The sequence below is a fragment of the Microtus ochrogaster genome (genome assembly GCF_000317375.1).
Source record: "Microtus ochrogaster isolate Prairie Vole_2 chromosome 14 unlocalized genomic scaffold, MicOch1.0 chr14_random_1, whole genome shotgun sequence".
Lineage (NCBI taxonomy): Eukaryota > Metazoa > Chordata > Mammalia > Rodentia > Cricetidae > Microtus > Microtus ochrogaster.
This window is the reverse complement of record NW_004949096.1, coordinates 24,710,304-24,720,199: the sequence shown is the minus strand read 5'-3', so window position 1 is coordinate 24,720,199 and position 9,896 is coordinate 24,710,304. Positions and strand designations below refer to the sequence as shown.

At 42.0% G+C, this 9,896-nt stretch overlaps 1 protein-coding gene across 2 annotated transcripts in view; it reads left to right on the top strand.

Annotated features, from left to right (window-relative positions):
• Fmn1 (formin 1) overlaps positions 1–9,896 on the top strand; it is a 372,570-nt gene that overhangs the window by 199,026 nt on the left and 163,648 nt on the right. For both annotated transcript variants that reach the window (XM_005364222.3, XM_005364224.2), the window contains one exon: positions 2,239–2,389. In XM_005364222.3, the coding sequence (XP_005364279.1) occupies positions 2,239–2,389 (151 nt within the window). The remainder of the gene's footprint in view (positions 1–2,238; positions 2,390–9,896) is intronic.

The window sequence follows — 9,896 nt, the reverse complement described above, 5'->3', positions numbered from 1 at the left end:
TCCTGTTCTGTTTTCTCCGCCTACCTAAGGGTTGGCCTATGAAATGGGCCTAGGCAGTTTCTTTATTAATAAGAAATCATTCCCACATCATTTTCAAGCTTTTGTAAAATTCTTCTCAAGGAAGGCAAGACAGCTAAACAAAATAACATATAGTTCACAATTATTAAAAAAAAATAGAAACCACTGTAACAGCAGGGGAAATACCACCAACCCAGGCATTTGATGAACAGCGTTGATGATGTATTTCATATTGTCCCAAGTCCTCCTGCCAAAAACTAAGGGTCAAGAGTTTACTTGTGGAAATTTCTAGATGTATTTATTTATTGCTGATAAAAGTGTTTTATAATTTCCCAAATGAATGGTTTAAAAAAAAAGAAGATCCTAAAATAGTTCCCAACACTAACACTGATGTGCTAGTTTGCCATTTCTCATTCGAGATTTAGATATTTCCTAAGAGATGATTTCCCAGAATATTTGAGTTGCGTTTCTTTATGAGTGATCTCAGCTCATTGCAGTCACTCGCCAGTGATGAATCCCACCTGGGAGCCCTGGACCTCCTTGTTCTGACCGCACGTGGAACTGGCTCACACCTGTTTCTCACTTGCGTGCCTTCACTTCATCCCCCCAAGAGACGTCATGAGCAACCAAAGCCATGGGCCTAGCATCATAAAACCTCATGCTGGGAGGACGGGCCCTTCATCCACTATTCAAGGAAGAGTAAATGAGAATTGAGGAAAATCATTGATTTTTTTTCTCTTGTCATTTTCTACTTTTTTTTATAATGGAAAACAGTCAAACACTCAAGCTTACATCAGTTACGTTGGTTGGGCAGGTTCTGCAAACACCATCAATGCAGTGTTTCACTTTCAAATGAAATGAAAAATAGATGAACAGGACATTAGGCGCGACTGACTTGATGGATGTGTTGGCCTTGTCTCCTCTGTGATGTGTTAAGACCACAGCATGGCCACTCCCTGCCAATGTGACACATCAGGTTCTTTCTTCATGAGCCCCTCAATAAAAATTTTATACCTCTGAGCCCAACTGCTTTGAGTATGAAAATCATGGTTTGGTACCAAATCATTTAATAATATAACAAATATGTTTACTCTATGTGAAGTAGACTATATAGTATGTTATATAAACTTAACTTTATTTTTAGTTTTAATTGAAACAAAAATATACATTGAAACAAAGGTAAATGCTGTTAGGTGTTATGAATCATTAGTGCCATGCTCACGTATTTGAAAAATCAATCTACCTTTTCTTTTCTTCTGGCATTAATAGTAACTTGAGAAAGGATTTCAATTCCACCATTATGCAGAAGGCACATGCCAGCTCATAGAGGTGGTTCTGATATACTTGATTTCTGGCAGCTGCTTGTTCACTGCTTCATAACAGACTATTTCTGAAAAATAAAATACAAATTCCCCATGGATGCTTTAGTTGGAATCCCATGGGGACAGGGGTACTGATGCACGACAAGATTTCATGGTTTTGTGTGGCAGATGAGCAGCTGACTGGTCATATATTAAAGCCTTTGGACTGAGACGACCTGATTCAATCCTGAAAACTGTCTTTAAAATCTCAAGGGGCGGAGAGGCACATTTTTACCTTCCTGATCCATTTCCAATCCTCTGAAGAATGACTGGACCTGTGAGAGTAGAACGGCTCTGTGGGAATAGGATGCTTGCAGTCCAGTCTGATAACTTGAATTTGATTGCAGGTTTCTGGGTGGTGGAAGCACTGAAATTGCCCTCTGACCTGCACATGAATGCCCTGCGTGTCTTTTTCCCACATATATATCTCCTATACGTGCGTGTCCACATGATGAATACGTAAACTATAATACATTTTTAAGAATGTCCTTGCCCATGTATAGAACTGATTATCCCTTCTGCCTCCCTGTGATGCTATTTTTGCCTTCTTGACATGCCACAGCCGAGAGAGGAGCGGTTTGCACGGCCCCAAACATCAACCGCAGAAATTCTAGTCCTAAGGGCCTTCTCCAGAGCTCTTGTACTGAACTAACGACCATCATAGTTTTTGTATGTTTACATGGATATGTAGGTTAAAATATCCTGTTACATATTTTGACTTCTAAAATGTGTGACCTGAGAAGCTTTTATCCAAGCATTACCAGGGTTTGACATTTGTTTAAAGGTGCATTAAAGAAAGATTTCATCATATTAGACTATTTCCTCTTCCTACAGTTAACTTGATGCTTTCTCTTTCAAGCCAAGATGCCACACCAACTTTATGGGACTCCTTAGAAGAACCTCACATCAGGGACACCAGTGAGTTTGAATATTTATTCTCCAAAGACACAACTCAACAAAAGAAAAAACCTTTGTCAGAGAGCTATGAGAAGAAGAACAAAGTCAAAAAGGTACTGTGCGATCACCATTGTAATCATAGACATATGGGAATTCCCTCATCCTGCTGGTTGCTGCTCTTTCCCGAAAAGATGATCTAAGCTTAGATGGCAAAAGGATCCAGTTAGTTTAAGAAACCTAGGCTTGCTGTTTTGGTTTTATCTTCTGAATTTTTAAGTATCATTCTGAGCTATTGTTTGTGTTAGTTAGGGTTACTGTTGCTGTGATGAAACGCCATGACCAAAGAAACGTGTGGAAGAAAGGATTTATCAGTCTTATGCTTCCTTGTCCCTCACTGTTCATCATAAACGGAAGCTGGGACAGGGACTCAGATGGGGAAGGAACCTGGAGACAGGAGCTGATGTAGAGGCCATGGAGGAGTGTTGCCTACTAGTTTGCCCCTCATAGCTTGCTCATCTTGCTTTCTTATGGAACCCAGGACCACTAGCCTAGAGTGACCCCACCTGCAATGAGCTGGCCCTCCTACATTGATCACTAATTAAGAAAATGCCCTCAGGTTGCCTATTGCTGGATCTTATGACGACATCTTCTCAACAGAGGCTCCCTTCTCTCCAGTGATCCTAGCTTGTGTCGAGTTGACATAAAACTAGCCAGCGTAACTATAGTCATTAATTCTATTAAAAATGTATTTAAATTGCTGTTAGTGAAAGTCTTTTGTATTCCACCTGAAAAATAGATCGCACAGGACTGTGGTGATTGCTCAGTTGGTAAAGTACCTTGTCAATAAACATGAGGATCTGAATTTGATCCCCAGGGGATGTAAAAAGTAATATGTAGGGTGAGTGCCTGTAATACTGCCACTAGAAAGACAGAGATAGGAGGATCCCTGGGGCTTGATGACCAGCCAGTATAGTCAACTCTAGTTCAGCGAGAGACCATGTCTCAAAAATCTAAGGTGTAGCGTAGCTAAAGAAGAGACCACAGTCAAGACTTTGACTTCTAAATGCATGTACACAAAGGTTTCTGTGGACTCACTCATGCTTACATAAATATGCGTGTATACCTGCAAATTTAGCTCATTCATAGAACCAGTTTATTAGACTCATGGCAGAGGGCAGTGTTCTAAGTCTGTGCTCGAATGTGATAACAAGCAAAATGGAATGTTCTGTCCTTTACACTAGCTATTTTTCTTCCGTAGCTACTAAATATGGAAACAGTAAGTTCTATTGGACAGCTCTTTGTAAATATTAGCAATGTGTGAGAGGGAGAAAAACCAACCCTAAAATGGTTACTGCCCTGTGGAGTTTAACAGTCATTAATACACGCAAACTTTGGCAATCCTACAGTAGAGCAAGGTGAGAGGAATTGGCATAAACAAGGGGCGGGTGGGATCTGCACTTTTAAATGGTGTTTTCAAGGCAAGTCCCATTGGGAAGATAGCTTCTGGGTAAGAGCATGAGGATTTAAAAACCAAAAGCCACTAGTCATCTGTAGAACAACTTTGCCATCATCAAGCAATCAGGCAGATGTGAGGCCCCATCATACCCCAGGTAAACACTGTGACCCAAGGAAAGGTGCCAGCCCTTGCTCTCTCCTAATCCCTGAGTTGTAGTACAAGATGATATCTGCTATGGTGCAGTAAATCTCCCAAAGGCCTACTTGGGAAAACTTTGGTTCCCAGGGTGGTACTACTGGCACCTTTAGGGTACAGTGCCAGTAGAAGGTCCCTAATTCACTGAGGACATACCCCCAGTAGGACTGTAGGACCCCAGTCTCTCATCACTTTCAGCTCATGGGGTGGGCAGAGAAGTTGGGTCTGCCATGTTCTCTTACCCTGATATGCTGCCTTTGCCAAGGGCCCGAAGCAAAAAAGACACAGGATTTTGGCATAGAACAGATGGAATAATGGGTAAAAACAAGCCCTTTCTCTTTCTACGTTATTTGCTTCAGGAATCCTCAGGTGTCTTGTTATTGTGCACAAAAGCTGGCTAATACAAGAGCCTCACATCAAGCCCTTCTGTGATAATGAAGTGAGCTCATGTTGTACATGGTCTGTGGTATGCAATCAGTCCACATTCTCTGATGGCTGCTGGCCACATTCTGTGGTGGTTTGCTATGGCCATGAGATGGCTGCTATGGCCATGGGATGTGCTGGCCATGTTCTATAGTGATTGCTGTGGCCATCTGATGGCTGCTGGCATGTTCTGTGGTGGTTTGCTATGGCCATGTGATGGTTTGCTATGGCCATGGGATGTGCTGGCCACATTCTATGGTGGTTCGCTATGGCCACCGCAATTGTCACAGCTCCCCTGCCTTGTTCTGTTAGCAGCAGAGAGGTGCTAAGGGCTTGGTGAGCCCTGGTTCAGTTGCCAATTGGCTCTGTGAACTTGGAGGGAGTGGTTGTCTTCCTTCTCATATTTTCTCTTTTCTAGAAAATATAATTGTTAGCCAGGCAGTGGTGGCGCACGCCTTTAATCCCAGCACTCAGGAGGCAGAGGCAGGTGGATCTCTGGGAGTTTGAGGCCAGCCTGGTCTACAAGAGCTAGTTCCAGGACAGGAACCAAAGCTACAGAGAAACCCTGTCTTGAAAAACAAAAACAAAAAAAACAAAAAACAAAACAAAAAAAACCCAGAAAATATAATTGTCAGTACCCAATCTACTTGGCCAGGGTGCTCTGAAGCCTATGGTGATCTGAGAAAGTTTCAAGTATGTGTCAGACAGTGTTCCTGTCATCCATACTTCCTTCTTATATTACGTGGTGGGTCGGGTCTCACACGTCAGTTCTTACTCCTTGTTCTGCTACAAACATAATTATATTACATGAAATGGGCTGCAACTTACAGAAGAAAAACCAAACATTCCTGATTGTAGTTTTCTGATCCAAATTAAAATTTCCCATGGACCTAAAACCATGATCAACAATATTCATCCATAAAGTACACTAGAAATATTCTATCATGAGAAAAATGTGATTCCAATAATTAGATATGTTAATGAATCATTTTTTCTTTTTTAAACTTCTAATTGTGTGTATGTGTTTATGTATGCATTTCTCTGTGTGTGTATGTGTGTGTGCATTTTCTGTGTAAATGTCTGTATCTGTGGAGGCTGGGAGAGTGTCTTGGATCCCCTGGAACTGGAGTTGCAGGAGGTGTGGGCTCTCCGACATGGGTGCTAGCGTTTAAACCCAAGCTCACTGGAAAAACAGCAAGTGCTCTTAACCACTGATCCATCTCTCTAGTCCACAGAATGAATCTTTTAAGAGTACACAGAACAACTGAGGTTCTTCTGTAAAAACAGTACCAGGCAAGAAGTCACTGACAAACCTTGAAATGGATTCCAGGAAAGTTAGATTCTTACAGATAGATGCGGGGGTTGGGGGGAGGGACAGTCTGGCTTTTTTAGATGCCATCTATCACTATAAGAAAGGCAGAAGGAAAATCCCTACACTCCTAAGATGCCCTCAGTTTACCTCTGCCAGCAAAGCTTCTCTAACTAATCAGAAACTCTCCAAGTATTGTCTTGTGCAATATCATATTAAATTCTTCTGTGTTCTCCATTTCTTCTTCAATTGTATTGCTCTGTTTTATTTCTCTCTGGATGTTTTGGTAACATGTTGTTTCCTCCTAAAATGAATTATTTCTGTTTTTGTAAATGAATATTTGTTTTCAAATCCATGAACATTTGGTCATTCATTCTCGTCTCTTATCTCCTAATTGTGTGCCCATTCAACAGTTGACTTTAATTAAGGCCATTAGTCCTTGATAATTTGTTTTGTTGCTTAGTCTAAAGGAAGGATGTGCTTCCTTTGAACTCTGCAAGTGTTGGTGAGGTTCCGTCACCCCACAGAACCTACGTGCATGTGTGCAATGTTTGAGAGTTCCCCACAAATGGAGCCAAACAATCTGGGTCCAGTGGGCTTCCCAGGAGGGGTGGTGTTTGGAGTTTTCAGTGAACTTTGTAGCCTACGTTAAGTTGAGGTTCTAAGTTGTAAAGAAAGTAAAAAGATAAACCAATGCCAGAAGACTGCAACCTGACCCTTTGAGCCTGCTCAGTGTCCATGCCTGTGGCTGAATTGCAAACATCAAGATGGAGCCCTTGGTCTCTTCTAAAGTCAGATGTCTGTTTTCCTTTCTCCTGAAGCAAAGATGAATGTGGCTTTTAAGAGAACTTTCAGCTTGGGGGGCCAAATCCTTCAGCATAATCATGAGATGGTTCCCATATGAGAAGATCTCAAGGACACATGTCAAATAGGCCTTTTTATAATACCTAAACTGGAGGCAGAACCGTGTGTGTTGGATATTGAAACATCTAGCTTTTTGAATTCTGGAAGGAGAGGCTCAGCTAACATCGAGGCAGAAATGTACAAATCTCATAAGTAGACCTGTGCATTCCACATGTATGCTTCAGAAATGATGGACTTTATTGTCCAGTCTGCTGAACTTGGGGGAGAACATCTAATGTCAAGCTTTGTAATAGTGATTACATTTCCCATTGTTGATCTTGTCTTACACTAAGACACACATGAATTCTCAAACTGGGCAGTAATCTTGTTCTGCAATCAGCAGTCTAAGAATTAAAAGGAAACCCACTCGTAGTGTAGTTCCATTCTCTCATAAGGACATAGAAACCAAGTCTGAAGGGACTTCTAGGACTTTGAGCCTCTCTAACTGAGATGTTACTGCCGAGCATGGGAGAGGACCCGCAAGATCTTCAGCACATGTCTGTGGTTCTCTCTTTAATTCACTACACTGTTGATAGCCACAGTTCTCGCTGAGACGATTGAAGCTGATCAACAGGAACAGCTGATGCTAGAGGAGCCAAGACAAGCTACACTTGGTGAAGTCTAAACTGCTTCTTTTCATTGCGAGATTATCCAAAGTGTTCTTTAGTATTCTATTGAGGGGGAGGGGGGATTCAAACTCCTGAAGAAAATTATGTGCCTTGTGTACAATGAGGGCAAAGAAACACATAGGTTTCAAGTGTATTGTTTCCCTTGAGTCAATCCATTGAATTTTTTGTAGTAACTATAAAAATAATCCTAGGCAGGACACTTTGCACACTCAGGTGTTCGCCATCGTCATCATCACACCAGGCCCATCAGCCACTACAAACACAGCAGGAACCAGACTGAGAACCAGAGCACAGAACACAACAATTGACAATATCGCCACCACTAGGTACAGTCCATTCGGAGCACACTGCCTTCCCACATCAACTTTTCTGTATAAAACTGAGAATAGCGACTTTCTGACATGACTTTTATGGGAATAAAAGGAAATTATAATTATGAAAATACTTGTAGGTGTTAATGTTAATCTCTTGTTTTATAAACTATTGTCATGTCAAAGGTTTGGGAAGAAGATATTGACAGGTGTGTTGACACACACTTGTAATCATGGTACCTGGGAAGCTGAAGCAAGAGGACCATAGGTTTGAGGTTACACTGGCCTATATGAGACTGTGTTTTGTTTTGTTTAAAAAAAAAAGCCTTAAAAAGAATCTAGAGCCTGCTGGCAGCTGGTGGTGGCACAAGCCTTTAGTCCCATCACTCGGGAGGCAGAGGTAGGTAGATCTCTGAGTTCGAGGCTAGCCTGGTCTATAAGAGCTAATTCCAGGACAGCTAGGAATGTTACACAGAGAAATCTTGTGTTGGGAAAACACACACTCATGCGTGCATACACACACACACACACACACACACACACACACACACGAATGTAGAACATCTCCGGACCATTCTTGCATTCCATTATTTATAGCTGCATTCCACAACTTCCTGTAATGACACATTCTGGCATTAAGCACTTCATCTCAGGTTGGCTTGCGTTCTCTTTCTTGCACTGTAAAATAAGTGTTTACACTGTTAGTGCACCCGTGTTTACACTCTCCCTAAGTTACATTTGTTCCCGAGCAAGAAGGTCAGCGCTCTGACTGGCTTCCAAGTGTCTGTCTCTATTGTCAGAGCTTTTTTCTCTTGGCCTCTGTCAAGGAGGTCACTACTTTTTGATAAGCTTCCCAGTTATGTTCTAAGCTTGCCTGACAGGAAATCTGTGAGACCTGCCAATATCCTTGTGCTCTTGAGATGCTGTGATCTGACTTGGAATTATGAATCATCTCTGTTTGTTTCCTCTTCTGTGAGATGTATGAAAGCATTCTCATCCCTCGGTCTCCTTCGTAGATATTTCTTAAGAATTAATGAGATACTGGCTACTTTCTCTGAGCCCTTTTGGAGGAGATGGGCTGGGATGGCTCAGTAGATGATATTCTGTTGAAACTTTCTGGTGCCAAGATCCTTCAGCCTTGATTGTAATTTGGTCACTTTGGCGAGGATTGAGGCTTCGATGCTCAAACCCAGACTTTGTGTCTCATTGTAGTAGGGAGGGGAGAAGGGCGAAAAGAGAGCATTGCTTGGAAGCCCGAACATAAATTTATAGGGTTTTTATAACCTGTTGCCCTTCCAAGTTTATATTACTCCAGCTTTTGTAACAAAGCTAATTCTCTGCGCTGCCTTGGGAAGGTATGTGTGTTATTTCCCCCCTCAGCGTGAGGATAAGTTGGCACCTCTTTAACATTTCTCCTGTGTTTGATAACTGCGTTGAGTTATTGTGTCCCGAATGCCCATGTGTTGGCCTGCGTCCTGGGAATATTAGTACTGTTCCCAGATCCCGAGTAGACCTGGAATGATCAATGCTTTTTCTGTTCTGTAGTTAACTAACCCCTGACTAGCCAGATTTACCCAAAGTGAGAACCTCTTCTGGACAGGCACCAGCAGAACTCTATTGCCTTCTGGTTTTTATTTAGGATTGAGATGACCCCTGAATTTTGTTTGCACACCTACTTCACCTGCTTGTTTTTAGAAAGTGCGAAAAACTTATATATGGCTATTGGTATTTCTTTCAGAATCTTGAATCTAAGTATTGTCTTGGGAGTTCAGCTATGTTTCTAAGGTTGGCCATTAAAAGAATAATTTAATCTGGCTTCATAACTCAGGCCAGTTTGTCATCAGTCACTACCACCCAGAAGCCACAAGAGGGCACCTTAGAATGAGACTCACAGCTAAGTGTCTCCTATTGCACAGCGATGGAAGCCCAGGAGGCCAAATTTCACATCCCATTATCCCATGTTCTCCGAGCCAAGTGCGTATTAGAAAAGCTCCTAAGTGTCTGCAGAGTGAAAGCCGTTCCTAAACAGAGCTGCAGAGCTTGGAATGAAGGACTGCAGTCGGGAGTGGATGAAGTATGGGACTCGGCTCTTTTGGAACTAATTCTGTTCCAGAACCTATCCCGTCTCTCCCATCTCTTTAAAATCTATATAAAGACAGGGAAGCGTTATTTGAATATACACTTGGGGCTCATCTAATTAAAAAGTACAAGGTGCGATTAGATTCCCGAAGCTATACTAGGAGAAAGCCAGTCAAATATAGTGCAAATACAGTTCTCTTTGTTTTGTTTGTGCAACCAGGAGCCTCATTCATTTACCCTAAGTGTCTAAGATGGTAGCCTGATAGCCGTGACTAGAGCTGGAGAAGGGAGGCGGCCGAGTGGCCATGCTGGGGT